The sequence below is a fragment of the Neodiprion fabricii genome, chromosome 2 (assembly GCF_021155785.1).
Source record: "Neodiprion fabricii isolate iyNeoFabr1 chromosome 2, iyNeoFabr1.1, whole genome shotgun sequence".
NCBI classification, from domain to species: Eukaryota; Metazoa; Arthropoda; class Insecta; order Hymenoptera; family Diprionidae; genus Neodiprion; species Neodiprion fabricii.
Window position 1 is genome coordinate 21,994,770 of NC_060240.1, and position 24,356 is coordinate 22,019,125.

At 37.0% G+C, this 24,356-nt stretch overlaps 1 protein-coding gene across 5 annotated transcripts in view; it reads right to left on the reverse strand.

Moving 5' to 3' along the window:
• Nucleotides 1-553: 553 nt before the first annotated feature.
• Nucleotides 554-24,356, reverse strand: part of LOC124175480 (aminopeptidase N) — a 41,493-nt gene continuing 17,690 nt past the window's right edge. For 3 of the 5 annotated variants that reach the window (XM_046555792.1, XM_046555793.1, XM_046555794.1), the window contains exons 2-15: nt 11,848-12,214; nt 10,242-10,555; nt 9,438-9,596; nt 8,408-8,707; nt 6,129-6,312; nt 5,548-5,704; nt 5,383-5,464; nt 4,789-4,972; nt 4,202-4,406; nt 3,560-3,837; nt 3,267-3,466; nt 2,855-3,166; nt 2,686-2,767; nt 554-1,189 (exon numbers count right to left, since the gene is read on the reverse strand). In XM_046555792.1, the coding sequence (XP_046411748.1) occupies nt 1,040-1,189; nt 2,686-2,767; nt 2,855-3,166; nt 3,267-3,466; nt 3,560-3,837; nt 4,202-4,406; nt 4,789-4,972; nt 5,383-5,464; nt 5,548-5,704; nt 6,129-6,312; nt 8,408-8,707; nt 9,438-9,596; nt 10,242-10,555; nt 11,848-12,201 (2,961 nt within the window). In that variant the 5' untranslated portion in view covers nt 12,202-12,214 and the 3' untranslated portion in view covers nt 554-1,039. Of the gene's footprint in view, nt 1,190-2,685; nt 2,768-2,854; nt 3,167-3,266; nt 3,467-3,559; nt 3,838-4,201; nt 4,407-4,788; nt 4,973-5,382; nt 5,465-5,547; nt 5,705-6,128; nt 6,313-8,407; nt 8,708-9,437; nt 9,597-10,241; nt 10,556-11,847; nt 12,215-14,821; nt 14,934-16,244; nt 16,501-24,356 lie in introns of those variants that run through there. The other 2 variants (XM_046555790.1, XM_046555791.1) reach the window with 2 other exon arrangements.

Sequence of the window (24,356 nt, forward strand, 5' to 3'; positions counted from 1 at the left end):
TCAAGGAGTAATTCATCTTTGAGAAAGTTACTCCTCTACACAAATAAATTTTTTACATAAATTGTAAGTTTTTGGGGTCACTGATTGCGAGTCTGAAATCGGATTTAAGAAATTCAAGATAGGCGGACGAAAATTTCAGATTCGATCGAATCCGGAGGAAAAACTCTGTCCAAGGGTTTTTGAGGCCGCTGATTATGAATTTGAAATCAGATTTTGAAAACTCAGTACGACGAATCCAATCAGCGACCCCGAAAACATCTGGATAGAGTTTTGTGACCGAATTTGAATAAATTTGAAATTTGCGTCCGCCATATTGGAGTCGCTATCTTGATTTTTCTCCTCAAGAAAATTTCTAGGAATAGGTATCGATTCAACTTGAATCGAAATTCTGGATACCTTCTTTTTCTAATAGGTTATCAGAAACTAGCAATCATGTTATAACCAACCTATTCCACTTCAACCCAGGACTGAACAACGATATTATATCATTCTCTATGCGTGTGATTCTTTGGGTAATGTGCGGAATTTTCAATTAAAAACAATTTGACAGGTATGAACGAAAAAATAAGTTAATTTTTATACAAAAATACAGATTTTTGTACGAGAGTCTGAGAAATGGTAGATATTTCTAAGTTACTTATAAAGATAATTTGTCCGAAAACCTCTACAATTATGCTTGTTGAAGAAACAGTCTTTCAGAATCCTTATTCAAACATTTTCAGTCAAATGATTTGAATGTTTTCCAACGAAATTATTTCATTAAGATACAATCTACTTCTAATAAATATATACGCTAATAGTGAAAATGCATGAGTAAGTACAGGTCACACAATACACATGTTTACAGGTATATATCAATACAATATATTTACAAATACTTACAAAAATTTAAATACCACCACGAGAACATTAACGGCAGTTTGTTTGCCGATAAACAATAATAGTCGTTTGCTTAATTTTAAACATCGACGTGTTATTTGGTCGCTCGCACTCGTGTAGAAATCACATTTCTCCAGTTTTAGACCTTGCACTCTGCAGACTAGGCTGTCGCTCTCTTTAACCAATTGAGAATTGTTTCGTGATTTCTATCAAGCCATTTGATGTTCGCTTCTGTTTGCTCTACAGTCTGTTGCACCGCTCTTCTTGCTATCGCCAGTTCTGCGCTGTGTTCTGTTTCAAACTCGTACAGCTGTAATTATGACACACATTAGAGAATCAAAAAAAAAAAAAATTCTGACAATTCTGCTTAAAAGTACAATTATCTTATATCTTTATATTTCTTCGTGAGATCGGTAAATAAAAATCGAATAGATCTTGATAATTTTATTACGAAATAGACGCACATGAAGTGTTTATCAAATTAATATACTCGTGAGGCAAAATGTCTTCCCTGAGAATACGAAAATAAAAAATACCGGAATTATAAACGGAAGTTTCGATGTCAATGTTCAATTTTAAATCGCTTCATAAAATGATGAAACATTAACATTTTACAAGATTCGTTCGATTTGCGACGGGTCATTTTATTCAACGGATTATTTTCTCCAATCCCTCTGAAACAGTTTTTATCGTTAAATGTTTAGTTTTACAGTATTGTACCGATAATGATTATGATTAAAAATTGGAATTAAAAGGGCCCTCAAAAAATACAAAATCTATTACAGTAACTTTCTAGGACATCGCCTTCTCAATAAAGTGAATCATTATAAATTCAACTCGAATTAGTTGCCTTGACCTTGAATCATTTTGAAACGAAGTATCGACATCGGAGCCTTTGTTGGTAATTTAAGCATTTTCGAATTTTCAAGGGAATAAGGTTTCAATAAGTGATTTTCAAATATAAAGAAATTTCTAAGTCAGAGCTCACGAATATATGAACTTGATGAATACTTAAATCTTGTCATAAAATAATAATAGTATCTGTTTTTGACTCATCTACTTAAAGATAGACTCCACTTAAATTTGTTTAAAAAATTACCATAACATAGATTTTCTTACTAAAAAGAGACCAAATTTCACATCTCCAAATCGCAAGAGGGCGGCTTAGATTCATCACTTTTAGTTATGTTGATAATTTTAGTGATAAAATCTATTTTTTTTGGCAATTTTACCGAGTTTCAGTGGAATTTCTATACTAATCAAATGGTAAAAACATCGACAGAAAATAATAATAAAAAAAATTAGAATTTAAGGAGAATTCGAGGGATGAATAACCACGAAAACGTCAAGCATCTTATTGATAATCCGTAATATCGCTAGTGACATAGTTTGTAGGGTCCGCGGTTTTACCCTCGTGAGGTTAACATAGAGAATAATATGCTACTTTTATCCCGCTTTTCATATCGATGAAGTGGCCATTACAGTTAAGTTGGGAATAAACATCTGTGTTATATTATTTTTTTTTTTTTGTTATTTCCCATTCAATTGAGGGCAAAAATGCAAACTAATAACCACTGTTCAAGTTAATAAAGGGGTCAAGGTTAGATCGGGGATAAAAATTATATATGTGACAACGGGAATAAAGCCGATTATTCTCTTGGGTGATTACCGCCCTCTCTTCGACTATATTCCCTTCTTGCATAATGTACTATTTTTGCAACACATCAGTTTCTATATCACTGATTCAACGAAAATACAATATGCGTTTTGCATGGATTTGTAAAACAGCTAGGAAAATATACTCACTGCTTTCAGTTCATATGCTGTGTTCATGTTCTTCGTCGTTGACTTGATGATATTGTTGATCGTCAGAAGTGAAGTTCCGAAACTATGAATTGATAAGAATACCATTTTAAAGTTGTACAGTCCTTTATACGCGACATTACCTAGTGTAATTATGCGAAATTCCACTTACTATGTCTTTATGCGCTTCCATTGGTTTCTTAAGTAGTTGAAGGCCAACGGTTGACCAATAACGTTGTTGGCAACGGAGCCAAACACTCTACCGGCATCCTGTTTTCTGATACCAGAATTCTCCGTCACAGCCCAATTCAAATACCTGCTCAGGATCCAGGTTTCCCTGGTACATCCAAGGGCGTGAAGCAGCAGATCTTTTTCGGATCCAACGTTTGTTTTCTGATAGCGTTCCCAAGCGAAATCCCATTCGGCTTGGCCGCCAACTCGAATGGCAGTGCAGTAAACGACGCTTTTCAAATTAGGCGATATGCTGCACAATTTTATACAGATTTTTCAGATGTTAGCATCATTATTCAATAAAACGCCTAAAAGTAATGATCGTCGATATACGAAAGTTAGCTAATACTCACGGGTTATTATTGTCTGGATTTGGCGTAATCTGCCAATTGTGGAACTGCGTTACCGCGTTTTGTACACAGTCCTTGTGTCCCAAGCTGCAAGCCCAACTCAGGACGTCAATTCGAGTGAAAACGGTCAGTTGTGGATCTCCATGAATATCTTTGAAGCCGGTCTGCTTGTAGATATTATCTAGCAGCTTGAGTGCGAAGATCTGAAAATATTGACTGTATCAATGACAGCAGCCTGCCCGCGATTGCAAAGCAGACATAGAGGTCCATTGTGCAAACAGTCCTATAAACTTTACCCTAAATCTGTCATATCCTTCAGTCTTGACAAGCATTCTATCCAGATAACCCATAGCGGTGAAAGCAGCTTTCCATGGAAGGTATTCAGTTTCGTGCGCGAGGTAGGACGTTACGTCCAAAGCTGTCGCATAGTCGAGTCTACCAGCTCGTGCCAGGTTCAGAGCATCGTCTAGTAATTGTGCTCGGTTGATGGTAGATATACTTTTGAAAGAGGCTTTGTTCAACTCTTGGATGATCAGGCGCCAATTTTGCTCATCGTAATTAACTCGGTAATATCCTGAAAAGTTTAAACAACAAATTGTTATATTCCGCCCGTCGATTTGTCAGCTATTTCAGTATAATTCTCATCCGGTAATGCGGGTGCACCCTTTGTTTCTACCGAATACATTAAGTGTCAACATCGAAAACCTATTACAGGGGGGCTCATGACTGTATTTGTTTCTGACTTGGTAATTTTTTCGTACTCCACGTAACTAATACGTCTGAAGTACGCGTAATGACAGTACACTTATAAGACGGATCAAGCTAAGAAATGCCCTATACTTTAGACGTAACTAGGCTGAACAGCTCAAGTCCCAAGTGGTAACGTTAGATGGAACAGCAACGTGATATGCAACCTGTTAACTTTACGAATTAATTACCAGTTTCTTGGACATTAAAAATCACCCATTCGTTGGCTGCTGTGTTCAAGTTTGACAGAGTAATTGTTGGTTCAGCCTGCATCCAGCGCGATGGTGTTGTTTCATTAAAGTTGAGCACGTTCTGTGAGGTGTAAGTAATAGGTATCCACCATAAAGGTTTGTCATCTGATACTTCTGTTGTACTAGTTTGAAGTAGAAATCGTTCCTGAAAATGGCAATTGGAAACACTGATCACTCTTCAAGTTTATATTCTGTTATTATTATAACGTGCATAGTTCATGGTACAATCTTGTTATTCGTGGTTAAAAAAGGCAGCATAAAAAAATTGTTTATTCCAACATCGGAATTCTGTCTTACTCCCTGAATACAACCCGTAAAAAATCGTATTGAATGAAATGGTGGATGCATTTAGGTAAATCGATTTACAAGTGGCGGTTTTTACACATTACTTCAGTCATCGTTACAGCGATGGGTAATATAATTAGGACTTATGTTGTCGAGTATAGTTTGAAAGGCCCACTTAAAGAGATCCTCGTGGTATGCAGGCGTTAAATGGAACTCTAACAACTCCTTTATCTCGCCATTACCTGCGTTAATGTTGCACTTCCCCTATTGTAATCTCGATTAACTGTGACTACTGGGAAGCCAGTTTGAAGTGTCCACGTGTCCATAATTTCATTGATTGTTATACTTTTATCCAATACTCCATCTTTGTGCGCTTGTTTCGTAAGTGCGTCCCAGAGATCGTTTTGTTCGGCGCTTTGGTAAGCTCTTGAAAAAACCGTGCAACGAACTTATATTAATAATGCATGTATGAAGAAGGTTGAACAAAGAGTAGTAGCAGGTATATTACATATACAAACATAATCTCTATACTAATATTGTAAATATCACCGGATGGCTTTCGTCTCTCGCAATTGAATTGCACTCTTTTGAGTATGTACCTCGCGATAGGAACCGAGTGCTATTTGACAACATCCAAATACAAAATGATAATCTGGTGCTTAATGTATTACTTCATATTACGTGTATTATATGTCATCAACTATGTTTTTCGATATATGATTCTTGTATGTTGCTTCTCCGTATCTCACACAGTAAAGCGCGCGCAGCGGCAAGATCGAGCCCTTATACTAAAGATAATTCTCGATGTTCATCGTATACGTACAATATTGACTCACCTTTCTCTCAAATAATTACTCAGTCCTCTTTTGAAAACATTAGTAGTGATGAAATGATCCATCATGCGAATTATCGAAGCACCTGAAAGACAAAAAAATTATCAATGTTTGTACATGAAAAAAGTATACGTCTGTCGCTGTATGGAGTCACTGTAACCAACTTACCTTTTCCGTATGAAATTCTGTCAAATATTTCGCTGATCTCATCCGGGTGGCCAACCTCGACAGATATTGGATGCGATGATGCTAGGGCGTCCAATGCGAACACGTTCTGCAGCTCGTGAACCACGAACTGTTCCAGGACTTTCCAGGATGGCTCAACCTTAACGTTGAATATTTGCATACTCGAATTGTGATAATAATTGTTTAAACGAGCACGGGTACCACACGAGCTCAAATCGCGTTGTTAATGCCAAAAGGGCTTATACTTAATTTACACCCTTTTGGCTTTAAAGAGCTATCTAAAGCCAAAAAGGTGCATATTCTTTTTTTCATTGCCAATCGTCCTATAGACTTATTTTTAAGCTGAATATTGAAAATAAAATTTTAAAGCCAAAATGGCGTATATATATTTTTTTTTAAATATTAGCTTGAAAATAAGTCTACGCAACGATTGGTGATGAAAAAAAAAATTATACGTCCATTTGGCATCAACGCCGCGAAATAATATCCGAGAAATTTACTTTGAGAGATAAAGCAGTAAAATTATGTAAAGTAAGCATAAGTATATGTAGATTTATACTTACGGCATTCATGCCGATGTATTCGACGTAGCTTGCGAAACCTTCGTTTAACCAAAGATCCGTCCACCAACTCGGCGTTACCAAATTGCCGAACCATTGGTGGGCAAGTTCGTGCGCCACGACTGTTGCCACGCGTTGCTTATTACTGTTTGTGGATACGCCTTCTTGGTACAGCATTGCGGTCTCTCTTTAAATTTATTGACAGTTGATATTTATAAATATATAATATACCAATTAAGAGTGTGCGGGTACTGAAATTCTCTGGGTCGGGGGGGAATGGATTACTTTCGGGTCAGGTTCCCGAAAATTTCGATTACTCAAAGATTTCGGTATTGCAAAAAAACCCAACCCAATGCAAACCCGACCCGAACCCGAGTTCGAGGACCCGTGCTTTCGGGTACCCGCACACCCCTAATACCTATATATGTATTAGGGTGTAGCAGAAAAAAGATATCTGCGATTTTCCACTGTGGCATCCCCTCAAAAGTTTGTTTACGTAGAATGAAACATAGTGTGAAAAGATGAGCGTTTTACGTTACGCAGAAGATCGCACTCGTTTGATTTTTCACCTTTTTTTTAACGAATTTTTTTTATTGCTTAAATCTATCACAATACCAATTTACGTCACCAAGAACACCCACACTTGTAATATTCAGTTTCCAGTTGATATTTTAGGAGCGTATCTGACGACTTTTTCATTATTTATTCAATTTCATGAAATAAATATAATTTATTATGTAGTTTTAATTCAGGAAAATAAGATTCCTGTTCGATATATTGTCATATTATGGATCATGATCTTTGGGTTGAATATAAATTACAGGGAAGAAATAATAATTGAAGTGCTACAGGTTTCTTCATATATTCCAAAATATTTTAAAAGGTGAAAAATCAAAAAACCGCGTTCTTCCACGTAACGTAGAACGCTCATATTTAGACAGAATCTTTCTTTTAACCCAAGCAAACTTTTTATGGAGTGCTACGGTGGAAGATCCCAAATTTTTTTTTTCCTGAATCACTCTCATTGCATAGATAGATGTGTTTACATGAATGTGGTTGAAGTTAGTAGCGTTAACGTAACGAAACATCCGGAAGAAAAATTATTATTTTGATTATGATTTACTGAATTTCAGACATTCCTGCAATTGTTAAATGACGATTTTTCGAAACGTTAATCATTACAATAACGTTACTATTTTCAACCTCATTTACGTGAAAACCTGAGGTGATGAAACTTCGTGATTAAGATTTTCATTATACTCTCCATGATGTTTTGTTAAACCGAAAAATGATGGCACTCTAAGTTTGAGACTTCGGATAAACTTTTTTCTTGACTTAGAAATGTTGACTATGTAGAAGCAAATCGAACGAAAGAGTTTATTCATTACAGTTTACTCACAAGGAATGAAGCTGAAGCTAACAGCCAGAGTTAGCAGCTAAACGTGTTAAATTTTTTTGGAATTAGAACAATGCAGTCAGTTTTATCCTCATACTTTTATAAAAGTATTGGAGATTCAAGATACTTCACAAAATTTTCATTTTCTGACTTCACTATGTGATTCGAATGAACATTTGAACATTTGGCTGCTAATTCTGCCTGCTAGCTTCAATCTCGTTCTCGAGGAAAGTATCCGAGCTGTACCCGACCGATTTTATTTAGTCTGTGATATGTTGTAGTCCATCAAAGAACATTAGACATTTATTTTTACGCGCTGATTCAGCCGTCTCAGTGGTAAAAACCCTCTTCGATAAACTCAATCAAAGTGAATATCATTCGCTATCAACAGATAACATAATAATAATAATTACTGCCGGCACCCGCCATACCCGATAGGGTATGAACCCAGAAGCCTTTTTGGCTTATCCAGGGCAAGAGAGGAGATGGATCAGTAAGCATCATTATGCGACCGCGTTTTTTACCTTACGGGTTGCATTTCTCACATCTAGGGGACAAACCTTAGAAATAGTTGTACTCTCTCACACGGCCAAATTAGTGTGTAAAAAAAAACACGAAGTTTAAACTTTTCTTTGTTACTGGGGTTACGATTGCAAACTGAACATGAGATTCCAAATGATGAAATAAATTATGGATGTCAAGTTATTTTTGAACATTTCTTAATACCAGAGCGGCTTATCGGAATAGTAATAGTAATTTTTGTCCAAAGATAATACAAAATTGCATGCAAGATTTCGGGTAGTAGAAAACTGGAACAATGAAAAATCTTTTCCAGTCTGTTTGAAGTTTTCAGCCGAGCAGTAGTATCTATACAATTTTTGCTTACCTGTATGTAATAAGTCCCCAGTTTTCCATCGCACCGGCCGAGAAATCGGGTAAAGCCACCATGTCCATTTTCGGCAGTGGGAAATCAATTGCGAAGTAATTTTCGAAGTATTTTAATATCTGCGGCGCGATTTTCAGACTGTAATTGGCCTGATCAAGGGCCTCGCTACGAACCCAAACGCCGACCTTGCCGTCATCCGATCTTTGGGTCGCGAAATCTGACACAACAAATGCCACTAGATACGTGGACATGGGCACAGATCGTTGATACCGATCCCATTCATACGAGGGTAAGCCGACTCTGTAGAATAATTGAAAAAAAGGCTTGTCTTATGTTGGATTCGGCTATGATTATCAGCATTTGTGATAGAATCAGTTGACGGGCCGTAGGTTTCTTTATTCAAAGTTGTCATTCAATTTTCACCGAGAACGTCACATAATCTGGGATTTACGAAAGTACGGTGACTAGTAGAAACTTAATATCTGGCGGAGAATTGCCAGTTGCCAGTTATGAATATGAAAATATCTTCATACGATTTTTGAAAATTCTTATTGGAAAACGCTAATAATCATGAATACGAAAACAAGTTTAAGTTTACAGATATGACTCGGTCTAATTTATAAAAAAATTTTATATAACGCGAGCATGTTAGCAAGCCTGCGAACGCGCATGCGCGGAGTACTGAAAAGACGACTTTCAAGTTCTAGGGGTTAAAAGTGGTCTTTCATGTACTGCGCGCATGCGCAGTCGCGAACAAATCTGATAATACGCAACCCTAACCTCAACTTCGTGGTTTGTGAAAAAACGCGTAACATATTCTTTTTACGCAAAGAACCGTGTGCAAGAAGGAGGCAACGGTCTTTTCGCCTCACGTATTTGCAATATTCATCTTTGGCTCACCTATGACTCCTATGAGTTTGCCTCCATGTCACACAATATACTGTAATAGTTCAGAACTGTTTCTCCTGGCCATTTCATGCTGTGTAGTTTGATATTTACATACTCCAATATTCGTATGTCGATTACTCACATTGGCGTAGTGTCAACGGTACCATTCATATTGGAGATAGAAGTCATGTTCTTCGGACGAGCAATGTGAATTTCAAACTCTGCCTTTAGCGCGGGCTCATCGAAGCAAGGGAATGCACGTCGAGCATCCGTAGGCTGGAACTGTGTAGTGGCGATCCACCTAAAGTTTTCCAATAATTAAATTTTATTCACCATTTGTCTAGCTACTGCAGTATTAAAAAAAATCGTAGCATTCAGGAATCGGGGTTCGCACAATAAAGACACTAAAAAAAAAAATTTCCTGTATCGACAAAATATGTCAGTCAAATATGGCGACAGAAATGTTTTGTCGATTCAAATAAATGTGTATTCACTCAAGAACTGAAATTATTGCTCTGATCGCTTTTTTTTTGTTGAATCCAATAATATGCCATTGGATTTTTTCGCCACATTAGATTGCCGTATTTAGTAAATTGAACAAATCCTTCTCGAGAAGGTAACAGCTTTTCACCTCATTTCGATTCGCGTAAAACCACTTTGCAGAAAAATATATTGCACGTAACTTTATTCGAGACTGGCGTATTCTACACGACGTTCTTCCATACTGTAAGACGTTCGAGATATGAGAAGTACTACATGACCTTAACCACAATATTTTGGGAAAAGTATAAAATCTATTTCAACAGAGGTATGTATTTGTCGAACGGCTAAATGCATTCATACTTCAATTTCAAATAGAGAAAAGAAAATGCGTGGTCAAATGTACTTGAGATAAGAAATTCATGTGAAAATGAAACGTTTTCAAATATTATCCAGGCACGCTCACCTGGTTTGATTTCCAACGGTGTAGGAACTCCGATAGAATCCTTGGAGATAGTCGTTGAGGTACCCGACATACTTGATATACACTGTGTATTGTTTGCCAGCTTTCAGCATGCCTGCTGTGTGTATGACGTGGAATTGCCTGAGCGTGTCGTTAGTTTGCTTGTCAATTCCAACGTCCTCCATTCTATTTCGTATCGTTCCATTATTGTCGGGTGGGTGCATCTGCACCGTCGTTGCTGCCTCGTCGATCTTCATGTCAACGGCGTGAAGTGTGATATTCTTCGTGTCCTCGGTCACGTTGACAACGATTTTCACCTACGGTTCGTTAAAGCGCTAAATGAATTATCCATGGCCGTGAACTTGGGACGAGTTACTAACTGACGCAGTGGATAAAAATTACCAATTTTCGGGGGACGGGGTTGAAATACCGAATTTGAAAAGTTTCGAAAGTCCAGATTCCGAATTTTTTTGTGGCGAAATTTATAGTAAAGAAACCAAACGCTGACGCAACATCGAAGTTCGGAATGGTCCGAAACCCGTCGTTTAAAGTTCCCAAAGTGCAAATTTCCAAAAGGCAAAATGGCGAAACGGCAACTTTGACAAGTCAAAGTTCCGAAAGGGTGGAAGTAAGATAATTAAAAAATTTGAAACACCAAAATTCTGAGCGATCGAAGATTTTCAGTTCTGTGAATTTCTAGCTCTGTGAAATTTCAACGCTTCAATCTTTCTTTTTTTTTTTGGATTTTCGATATTTTTACGTTCGGAATCCTGGTCATTTTGATTATCGATTTTGATACCCACTCATTGATTAAACTCGAAGCTGCATGAGTATATTTTATTTTTCCGAATTTTGCTTCATCGGAACTTTGCTCTATCGTGACTTGTATTTTCGGAATCTTTGAGCCGTCGGGGGTTTCCGATCATTCGAAACTTTATTATTTCGTATTTTATTTACTCCAAGTTTCACCGCCAAATAATTCGAAATCTGGAACCTTCGGAACTTTTTAAATTCGGAATTTCAACCAACTCATATTCGGAATTTCGAAAGATCGTTGTGTCCGAAGAGTCAAAACTCGAATTAATCTAATTTTCGAATTTTTCTAGGGCAAATCGGCTCGAAAGGACCAGTACGATTACTTGCAAAAATCCAATATAGTCAAAAATCGATTTATTTCTCAATCGAGTTTTATTTCCCCACCGATGGCTCAATTCATCCTTCTAATACCTCATATCCTTCGATGATCCATATCTCATCGTCAACAACACTCATGCGAGTAGTTATGATCAGTTGCCTTGATTTTCGAAAAAAAAAACAATGCAGGAATTTGAAATTAACTCGATGGGAAATTTTTCCAATTCCTCACATTCATTCGACGAGCAATGGTTTATCGAAGTACACTCGTACGAGAGTGTCATTTTACGCACTAATAACAGTGCGTAAAACCGAATTTTATGCACAGTGTTGCTAAAAACACTAGTGAAAAAATACTTTACCATTTCCCAACGCACGCGTCATTCATTGAAAAATGGCGTGTTTTGTTCATTTTCAGCAAACGGCCAAAATCGCCTATTCTACGTTTTAGTTGTGAAAACGATTGCTTTCTCACCTCTCCATTGAAGGTGAAATTTCCCTCCCAAATGAAGGGAGTTAGTTCCAATCGGTAGAAAACTGGGACGACCGATCTCGGCAGCCTGACGTCGAGTTTCGTCGACACAGAATTTGCTCCCAGGAATCCTCTGCCAGCGAAGAGTCCAGAGTCGCTTGCGTCGTGTTGCCGCCCTAAAGCGCCATCCGCACACGGTGCAAAATGGTAAACCAAGAGGGCCGTGATTACGAGGGCCAGGAGGAATAACGTCCCAAGCAAGAAGGCGCCGCAACGGGAAATCGTGCAGCCGCGTTTACGTCCGAATGTCGTCGTGTGGGCATCCATCATTGCCAGTACCTCGCGAGACTGTGTCATGTCATGCGCCTACCTGTCATTTGACAAGGAAGAAGTTTGATTCGTATATTATACAACAATACAAATTAAGGTTATGCAGTACTCGTACGTTTACCGACCTAGCAAACTCAACCTTTTTCATCCTATATTAAATGAACAAGCCAAGAAACGTTTGGCTATGCGCCCAGCTGATCGTGAGAGCATTTTTCATTTACGAAATTATCGTGATTTCTACTTCTCGTCTAGCGAGCTTAATATCGAATGAAAACAGTCTCACGATGGCTCATATTGGTTCTAATTTTTTCCGGAATTGCGCAGTGTCTCAGCTATGCACTTTGTGACTTCTGAAATGCGGTAAATATGGTAATAGTAACTTGTGTGGAAAAACCACACATTTGTTGGACGATCCTCGAGATATGAGTAACTTTCCTGGATTCTACTAGAAATTTGAATCCTTTTCGCTCGTTTGTTTACTTAATATAGGAAGAAAAAGGGTGAGTGCTCGGTCGGTAAGGCTAGGTTGATTTTTTTTCGCTATTTGGGAATTTGATTAAAATACAATACGGTTAATTTCACATTCTAGAATGTTCAATCCAATGACTTGAATTTTTAAGAGACATTGTGTTTCCTTGTGGCTAGCGTGTTACAGCCAGAACGTGTGACCATAAAGGGTTACTGCTCGTTTTTATGGCAAGAAATTTTTGAAATTGGTTTTCAATAAAATTAATAACGTGCTATTAGAAATTTTCTCAATTTTAAGGTATTATACTGTAGTTCTAAACATGCTGCGTATTTTTGGTGTATGTTTTTGAAGTGTGCATTTCAACACGAACAATTTCAGTTTCCAAATTAATAGGATTCAATCTGGCGTTCAGAAGTTATATATAATTGGAAATATTCTTTGCAGTAAAAATTGATGAAATTCAAAACTTTATACCTCAGAAACTGTACGAGATAGAAATTTAAAACAATATGTAGTTTAATGTTTGTCTGTTGATGGAATAAAAAATTAGTCGAAATCAAAAAGTGACGTTTGTCTAGTTGATATGGACTTCCGCACATATAATATGTATACTGCTGTTTTTATTTGTTTATTTGAGATCGATTTATCGTCCTGATAAAACTTCTTAATGCAATATATGTGTTACTCGTTGTTGATCAACCTCAATAACCTACGTAATTACAATTTTTCAACTTTGACAATGAGACAAAGTGAGATTCATAATATCCTTATTGCGTTCCATTTCATATCACATGAGGTGTGGAGTCATGTGATGTTAAAATATATACTAATTAATCTTTACGTTCTAATCACTTTTTTACGATCCACCATTTCAAATCTATTTGTCCGATTGACTTGAAAAAAAATTTCGGATATTCTCAAACATTCTAAAATCAATACCTGTAGTTTAAATACCTTGTGAGAAATATTAAAAGATCGACAGAAATTCCCGAAAAAATATAGATACAAAAAAAAAGGAAATTGTGTCAAAAAAAAAAAATTGTGTTTTCTTAATTCTTTATATTTTTGGCTAGAAATTTAGCTAGGTATTCTGAAATAGTAAAACTTGAGGACAGGATCTGTCAGAGACCCTACTGTAGGTACTCTGAAGGTTAAGATCGACAAAACATCAGCTGCGCAGAAATATATCCGCTGCTTCAATGATAAAGTGTAATTGTTAGCAACTAGTTAGTCAGGACAAATTTTCTTTTCTTGTGATTCAAACGAATATTACTGCCAACGTTTCCGATAGACCCAATACATAGTTAGCTACAGAGAAGGTTCTAATTATTCGGAAGCAAAATTTCATCCATGCGAATAAATGAAATGAAATCCAAAACGAAGATACCCGCGAATTGATATTTATTGCTGCATTCAGTTATTATCAAAGTGGACCGAGTGTATTGACCGAGAGGTTGCATTCGCAATCAGTATTATTATTAAAGGATATTTACATTGATATATTTTTCATACCAGCCGCTTGTTCTCAACTTGGAATTTTTTCCAAATCTAATATTTGCAATTTTATGCGAATCGAGGGCTACATACACCGACATTTTAATATTTCACCGAAAAATAATGAAACGATTGTTATCTGACTGAGATCAATATTTGTTGAAGCAAGGTATACCATGACCGAAGTATCTTTGCACAGGTGAGATCGAGTGGAAGAAAGTAAAGACCTGGAAGAAATTCTGAGCCCCTCCACAAACACGCAGGCATATGGAAAATTGGCAAGTTATTGTCACTTTCATTACAAGGATTCGAAAGTGACACGGAAATTCATCACGCGTCTCAACACTCGCTCTAGGATTTGTTATAGCAATTATTGGTATTTACACAATTTATGATCTGTAACTTCTGGCGCCTGCCTAATTCGTACCGTATAATTTATAAAATCGATTCTAACCTGAGCCGCTTATTAACGATGCGCAAAAATCATTATACAAGGCGTGGCCTTTTGGAAAGTTCGCAAGGAAAAGTACTACTACAATATACGTATATTAACAGGTAAGCCGTAGGCGCCTCGGCGTTCTAGAGAGATTTAAACCGTTTATTATTCACAGAGTAAACCGTCTGCTTAATCAGCATTCAACTCTTCGCCTAGATATTAGTAAAATTCTGAACAACATTAAGCACCTTTCACCCGTTGCGCGTGCCCTGCAGCGTCCGAAGAATAACTATTAGCGATACTCGGAATCACTAAAACACAGCCAACGCGGTTTCACTGCAGTACTTTGACTGGGAGTTTCTTGACCTTGTGCTCGCGATGCGAGTAAACAAACGTGTCCTGTTCTCTGGCTTTGGCATAAGGTACACGTGCCATCTGTGCAGGAGATTAAAGGTGACCCTCAATTATTATAGTCACGTGAGAGAAACAGAATACTATTCAATATAGGATTGACGCTTAAGTCGCTGTGATCCATTCGCAATTCTCTTCTCATCCCAGGCGTATATTGTGTCGATACAATGAGGGTTTATCGGGCACGGAATGGATGGACATCAACGACTGAATCGAACAGGTCTTACCGACTAGTTTGCCAACGCCATAGAAAAGAGAAATCTAAACATCGACGCACTGCGCTTCGAAATTCTTAATTTCTCTCTTGCCTTCTGTTTTCAATCTGGGTAACTGTTAAATGTTCGATGCGAAATTTTGCACATAACACTGGCAACAAAAAATCACTTTCTGCATGTAACATAAAAAGTTTTAACTGATTATGTTGGAAACAAGGTTTATAATATTAGAATTGATATTAGAATATTTAGATGCGAATGATTTTATTGTAATATGATTCTTTTAATCTTTTCAAATTACACTTTTTATAAACATATACGAGGTTATATGAATATAGTGTTGAATGTTTTATCGACCTTATTTTGGAAAAATTCTTAGTTCCTCCGAGGAGGGCCCCTCTAGGACCGCAATGTCAATTTCTGAATTTCTTTCATTTCGACCGTATAATAGTGTCACAGTATTAATATAAATATGACCGTTTGCGAGGGAGAGGTTTTCCTCTCTTTTCTCGTGTTCGTGCTAAACCCGGATGATCCGATAAATGTACTACCATAGTGTTAAATAAATACCTCTTGAACTAAAACGACAAGTATGAGTGCTCATTCATAATCATCTCCTACATTTACTAAATAACAAAACTCCCGAAATAAAAAAAGGTAAATAAAAACTACACACATTCAATTTTACTGGTAGTAGCTGTAGCGCAAAAACTAGATCTGATCGAATAAAAATAAATATCGTTTTATAACGAGGTTAAGGTAAGTGTACCAATTATCGACACGCTTAGACAGAATTATTGACCCTGTCATTTTCCAAAATTATAAATTCACGGTCCAAATTATGAATTTCTCGATGACTAAAACAAATTGCTAGAGGGTCAGACGCTACAAATTTATTTTTTGGTAATTCTAGAACTAAGGATCAAACAGATACAACCTAAAAACGTGAATAATTTGGACAGGGTCAATAACTGGTACTCTTACTTTACACAGGTATGTATTTATAAATTGGTTAGCACCTTCCTTATTACGAAATATTGTTTACCAGTGATAATAGCGTGGCTGCGTTGCACTTTGGGTACTTATACAAGTTGACTGAAGTTCTGCGGTTGTTCGTTCAGGCTGTGCGCAATAGCTGCGCCTATGGAAGGCTGGTCGGTTGCAATTTCAACGCGCCACCGAACGAGACACTGACATTAAAAAGTACGCAGTAGCCACCTTACTGTACGGCTACGCGACATCAGCACCAGAACAGGAAGGTCTACTCTCGACCGGCGTCACGACACTACTGCAACCAGCGAAGTGACGAGCCTTGGGTTTCATAGTTATCGGACCCGTATATGCCATACGATCATCGTTCGGCGATCGTGTTGCGCACCAATAGTGATGTAGAAAGGATATACGGGGAAGGTTGCCACTGTTCCTCGAGCTTCCGGTGCCAGGAAACAAGTACGAAACTTATGGGGAAAACTCGTCCGAAACCCGGCTGCGGTTGCACAGCTCCTGGAAACATCGAAGCCGGTCGGGCTTCTTGGCGAAGGACAAAATTGATCGCACGAGTCGTTAATTCCTTGCTTTGGAAAAGCGTTTTGCACTCCCTGTACATTTATAGGGTGGTTTCCCTTTCTAACTTTTCCGAATTTTAACTCGGCCACCTCGCAGATTGGTTTCAAATGAACGAATAAAAATTTCCTTCAAAGCACAGATCTCTATCTCGACTCTAAACCCTTGCGGAAGGGTTGTGAAGTTTGCCAGTGAAAAAATACACACTTTCTTACTGTATGAGGTTGAGGTTAGTAACGTTATTGTAACGATCCTTGTTTACGGAAAATTGTTACTTCACACTTTCAGGATTGTCTGAAATTTACTCAACTATTATAAACAAAACATATTCGTATTTTGAAAAGCCAACTCATTGAAGGTCGCTCTAAAATTGAACAACAATGAAGTTTTCCTTGATGTTTCGTTACAGTAACGTTACTAACTTCAGCATCGTTTTACTGTATGTTTCAGTGTATATTTCGCCCCAGGATCAATTGTTTGCGAAAAATCTGTTACCGTGAGAAGTCAGTGAGCCTTAATTTTAACATTCTATATAAACATCAGCATCGTCTATACAGCATTCTATGTCATCTGTACCCAATTATCATCATCATCATGATATCAGTAGATAATGTACATAAAATCCTCCATTGCCGATGCTGCTATTTTTAAGAAGCAGTAGTGTCGATGCTGATTTACTTCTTACACTTATAGATCTTTTGCAAATAGTTAGTCCTACGATAAAATATATACATACTGGAAGTAAAATAAGAATGTGAATATTATAAATCGCAAACTTTTGCTACCTGGGCTTTTGAGGAAATCTCTATTTACTCGCTTGGGACGAAATCGGGGGCGTCTCGGTCAAAGTACATATCTTCCCGATCAAAAGTTCTCACGGACACAAGTCCCAAAAATCAGTAATTTCCGAGATACAGGCTTCGGAAAAAAGGTGTCCAGATTTTTGGATATTTATGGATTTCGTGATTTTCATGAATTATAAGCCTTCAAGGGGACATGAAATCAAAGAAATCACTCAAAAACCTCCATGGTTGATTCTCAAAGGTAGGCAAGAAGCTGTGATTGATTCCATCCATGAACTCATTGGTTTACGGGAAGGAGATACAGCGTCAGATTTTGCGCGAAGAACGAGAATCGACTTGTCCTATTTTTCACGCATCTGCGGAGTTTCTGCGAATCCGCTGTGCAGTTTTTAAGTGACATATTTGATTTCAAGTCCCCCCCTGAAGCTTTGTAATTCGTAAAAATTGCGTAATCCGTATTTATCAAAAAATCCATACACCCCCCTTCCTAAGCCTATATCTTGGAAACTACTGATTTTTGGGACTTGTGTGAACTTGTGAGAACTTTTGATCACGAGGATCTTTACTGTAATATATTGGAAATCCAGTCAATTTTCAAAAAAGATTCTGCGGGGTCCTTTCAAAAAAATTCCATCATAAGATCCACCTTACCGTAGTACACATCACTTCTAACTATGCGCGAAAAGTCGTCAGCTGACCAGTCAAAATAGCACAAAAAGACTCGGTTGAACAACAGCTGTCCAATGGTTCAGTGGACCGTTCCGCGTCTTTACGGAGGGCGTTGGCCTTGGCATACGTAACCAGTTCAGGCCATGAGTAAAGGTCTTTCGAAGTTACCGTTGGTCCTTGCACACTCGCGCTCCTCAGACGAAACCAATGAAAGCTTGTCGAATCGGGTCGCCAACAGGCGGACCGTAGGGATTTACAGGTGCCTGCGGACGATGTTACGCAATCGGAATTTGCTGTTATTTTTAACCCTTTTCGTACTTCGCCTGTCAGAATATTCATGCCATGAATAACGTGGAAATACTGTGACGCATTGACCTTGACGATTGGTGTTTGTTAATAAAATTATGACCAATTCACATACCGAAGAAGAAAAGTGCGTCAATTATCGTTCGACGAGTCATATTTCATGAATAACAGAACAGATTATAGTCATATGACGCGTCGCAGCTGCTCAAATCTATACACGGTGATGCATCAACTCTTCCTTGAGGACCGATGGAACTCAGAGGTCTTCCGCTTGCTCGATGCCTTTAGGGAGGTTGGTTAGCCAAAAATTGATGTTTCTTATATCGATTTTATTGGTCGAAAATTGAGTACTTATCAAATGTTTATATTCGTAAGCTACAAAGATCTGTCTAAAAATACGAAAATAGAAGTTTAGATATCAGTATTTACTTTTGAATCGCTCCATAGTTTCTCCTTGGTTTTGATTTCACTCTACAATTGCTTGTGTTATTTAGAAGAATATTCTTACAGTCACTCAAATAGGTTTCCTTTTTTCCTGGTATTTAATTCAATATAATTACTATTTGTCGATCTTAATAATTATCGGTGAAATATTGAAAAAGTAATATTCAACGATGTCTGAAATAAAGTGAAACAAGTGAGCTAAGTTTTAGAAATCATCTTCTGTATAAAATGAACCGTCGTCGAGTAAGATCGAACCCACCAAGGGGAGGGCGGGGCATGACGGGGACATTAAGCTTTGAGCATAAATAAAACACATTATTTTTACAATTTAAGTATTACAGCAATTAGATATGTGATCTTTGGCAATTAGTCCTACAATTGGGATTCACGGTTATATCAATTTTCAATAGTAACATTATAAAAATTAAGAAATAGAAAACAGAGCATATGCACCGTCTTGCCTCACTGGTGGGACAAAATGGGGGAATCCATTAACTTTCGTTATTAGTCTGGTTTGCACATTTCGCATACCTACGTGCGTTGTATCCGAAGACGAGAGGCGTTAAATTATAGTACAAATCTACAGTATCCCTGTATTTTTGGTCTACGAATATGGGATTGGGCAATATGGGATACCGTTTAAAACTAGAACTATATTATATCGATACAAACATTTTTTGTTATTGTGATTTTTTGAAGACTAGTCATATCGACCGGTTTTCGTAGAAATAGCATCGATTTAATTTCGGTAGTTCTAGTGTTGAACAGTATTACCCCGTCATGCCCCAGTAGTCAATTGAAAATAAATAAAAAAAAATTGTGACGAAAATGCAAGCGGTAATTGAGGAATCATGCTCTCACTTCTTGGTGCACTGATTTCTGCTGACATTAACACCTGTATTTAAATTATTGTGTTAAAATATTATATCGACGTGACATAAACTATTTCGTTTGACATTTCGGTATTTTCTGTCTTTGCGTGTTTCTGAAAGAAATCTTCGAAGCTTGCAAGTATAATAATTCGATAAATACCCAATGCGTGACTGTCTCGTAATGCCGTTATTAAAAAGCATCGATTCTTGGCCAATCAACCTCTTTAACCGATGAAGTATAAAACAACCGAGATTTCTGTGTATTATAGGTACGTGGGTAATACGTTTTTCTAGCCGAAGCTACTTCAATACTTCATTACCGCTGAGTCTGAAGCCTTAAAGAAACACGAACAGCGAAACTTTAAATATTTTAGATTTTCACGAAATTAGAATGATTTGTATAATTTCTTAAATCAAGTATTTTTCGGTCTGTTTGCATTGATTGCACTCCGTATACTTTTACATGATGGTTTAAATACCGTGGAAAATTGGTGTTGGTCAATAAGCTTCTTGCGTCAGACGAAGATTTAACATAAGTCTTTATTTATCTCGGTAACATGGTGAACAAAATTTGTGTTAACTTACTTTGTCCAACTTTTAATTTTATGATTACCAATCGTATATTATGCTATCTATTTGTGACAAGTAGTTGAAATAAAAAACCAATAATAATAATAAATACTCAAAAATTATTGACGTGAAAACTATCTCTGAAATCATATTTTTGCAGATCACATGATGTTTCTCTTTGAAAATTTTGTGCGAACATTATCAATCATAGATAGACGCAACTTCGTGGTTAATTTTGCAAATGTCGGTCTCTACATTTCCAAATAATTGTGGAATTATATCTCTTATAACGTTTTACGAGGCAAAAGTGTGACGCCAGAACCTTTTGGAAGAATACCATTTTTTGGAAGTTGTTTAAACTTATACATTTACGAAGATGCTGAATACAATCAGTTCAAACAGACAGGATAGTACTTATGCTATATAACTGTTGTTGTTTCCAATTTTATATTGATCGAAAAAGAATTACCAAAAATAATCGATTATTTTTAAAACTTGATTAATCGATCGATTCGATTATTTTTCCTCACAATCGATTTTTGTTTTCTACTCCTATGAGCGACGCAATACAATATTAATTTATATGATTAAAGTATCAATTATTATCATCGTCTTACTTACCGAGTACCTCTACGATATAATAAGTGAAAGATAAATGAAACTATAAATTATAAAAAAAACTTTTCCGCCATTAGGACTAAATACTGAAAATCACGAAATTTTGGTTTCATATGCACCGTTTCAAAAAACTTGGAAACAATCGACTCCTGTTTGATTATTTTTTTGGACTCGATTAATCGGTGCATCGATTGTTTTTAGCTTAGTGGCCATCGCTAAGTTGAACGCTCATAGTTAGTTGTAAGCGTGCAGAATGCAGGTACAGTAGAACCTCGTTTATCCGAGGTAATATGGAGAGAGCATACCTCGGATGAGTGAAATCTCGGATAACACAGAAAACATATACAATCCAAGCCATTGCGATGTTCTACCCTTGATTCCAGAATCGGAACTGTCGCGTTTATAGCTTGCAATGTTAAAAATTGCAAGAAACTTTTACAAGTTTATGCGTGCTCAAACAAAGATGCGACGAAACACATTTCATATACGTAAGGCATAGCGGATTATTCCGTTTTATTCAAGGATGAGACGGGTGTCTCGGATAATACGGAACCTCGGTTAATCGAAGGTCGGATATAAGCGAGGTTTTACTGCAGTAACTTGTGACTTTCCACGCGCTGCTACGTCACATTCTCGCGTTGTAGCAATACCGGTAAAGCTGCGCTTGTACTGCTTTCGCGGAAACTGGAGTACGATACGTGTCTGTAAAATAAGCGATCACCTTCTCGACGACGAGTTTCTACGATGCTGTTTCACTCGACCGAGTTCTGGCAGGAGTATCAACCCTTTAATTCACGTTAGAACTACTTTTTTCTCAACAACTGCCGAGTTTTTTGGTTCCACATGGTCCGTGAAATATTAATAAGTCTGAGAAAAATATGAAATTCATTTATTTATTTAGTGTAAGAATAGCAAATACGTAATGTCGAATAGCAAATCGAATGGTCGAAAATAGTACTTTTCTTAGATAAAATGCATTTTCTGCTAATCTACCATGAAAATCCATAAGCCAATTTCTGCACAAACTTAATACACGTGAAAAATTTTTCTCGTTTTTGCTGTCCCCCATATTGGATCCGCCATTTTGAATTTTTTAATTTCAAGTTCAGATTCTTAATCGGTGACCCCAAAAACCGTGCAGCAAAAAGTTTATCAAAACTTGATAACTTTTTGAATTTACGGCCGCCATATTGGATCTACCGTTTTGTATTTTCAAATTTTGAGTTCAGACACGTGATCAGCGACCCCCAGAGCCTATTTAAGCTAAATTTCGAGCGAATCGCACATAAGGAAAAATGTATGCATGGAATGTTTAATCATTAATCAGTATAATGAATTCAATGCAAATCGTGATTCTTGACCTGAGGTTGATGACAGAAGGGTAATTCTTGGATATGCAGGTCAAAAATGAAACAAAGTGAAATTTGTTTACGTTTCGGCCCGAGCTCGGGCCCCCGTCAGAACGAGATATTTATTATCATAATGAATTCAAGTGATACATTAAATCTTGATTGAGTCCATAAACCGAATATGAGGTCAAACAAGAAAAGTAGAAAAAAGTCAGGTATATTCGTGATATTTGCTCAATTTCCAGGATACGGATCAGAATTCCAAATGTTCGAAATTCGCATTATATATTATGTTGAATCTTGTCAGTCAGAAGGGATAAAATTTCACACATTTTATTTTCACGACATATAAGAGAAAATGATCTATACCAAAAGTTAGGCTTTCACGGATAAAAGGCCTGATTGGAAATACCATATAAATGTAGCAACGAGATTCTAGTCATGTCAACCTGAAAATATAGTTAGTCTTACTTAAACAGTTTAGTTATTTTAACCGGTGCGTTCGGTTAAGGCGTATAGCACGAATTACCAGACAACTGGTTGTAACCACCTCCTTTCCACACTGCGCACTCTATCCTAACTGCATATCCCGGAAACCTCTTTTTCTTTTCCGCTTCGCTGTATCTCCGGTCATCACACATTTCCAGCCTTTGCAAAGTCCTAAAATTGCTGGCATTTTCCGCAATATTTCTTACAGTAATACGAAAAGCTAATATTTCAATGCTACATTTCACTAGTTGACCAGAACAACAAGTACTAAACTGGTGACAATGATTGCAATCCGCGAGTAGTAAAAATAAGAGTAGTAGAAAGAGGTATTCATATTATTAAGTGATCCTAAAGAAACAGGAATAAGGAATTAGCGACTTGAAACTTTGTCCCTCAAAATACTGGAAAAGTTCCAATGCCAGACAGGAATTTAGAGTGGACGTGATACATCTTGGACTGACTGCATCAAAACATAATAAAAGTTGAGAACTTGTATTAGAAATATTGCCAGTGAGCGTCGCTGAGCTTCGAAAATGCAACGCTTGCAACTCGAAGGGTGCTTTTTGAATTTACGTCCACCATATTGCATCTGCCATTTCGTATTTTCGAATTTCGAGTTCAGATTCGTAGTCCCCGATCCCAAAAGCCTACGCATGCAAAATTTCAAGTGAATCGCATGTAAGGAAAAATGTATGCATGAACAGGTGAAATAAGAATAAACATCATGCAAAGAATTTATCGATCAGATAATAACAGAGATCAACAGAGTAGATAAAAAAGGTTAACATAACGTCAGCGGTGATATCTGGGGACCAGGTAGTCTTAAGTCCTAGTGTGTAAAATGTATCATTTCACTTCTGCGCATACGCCAGCGTATCGTTTTGTCGCACTGTTCGGAAAAATGGAACTTTACGCACACTCCAGTGGCTTTGAAATCGAACTTCGGTAGCAGGTGTTGAAAATATTGTATGTCTCTTTACAGAACACTGCAACTCAACGGTAGAAAATTTTATACAATTTTAAGGTGTGTGAAATAACACGCATTATGGTGATTGTTTACGATACGATAATTTATGCATAAGAATATTTTGTTTGAGTTTGAAGTCAATTTTTATTCAGCCTCGCAAGATATGATATATATATATAGTAATTCCAAAATAAATGCGACATTGGTAAAGAAATTTTAAAAAACCAATAGTACTAATAAAAAATAATGGTATATGTGCATCGCAAATGTGAAACATAATAATGTTTAAAATCAAGTACAACACTAATCCAGCTGTAATTCTATTTGTGTTAGTAAGATAATTTTGCAAAAAAAATAAAAATTATTTAAAACATGCGATGCGTCCGCGAAATGAGAATATTTTATTCCTTTTTGACCTATAATTTTTCGAATAGTAATTGTACCAATATTTACAGTTCATTTTAATCGTGAAAGTTGCCACAAATCAGTCATATTATGGATTCTCGA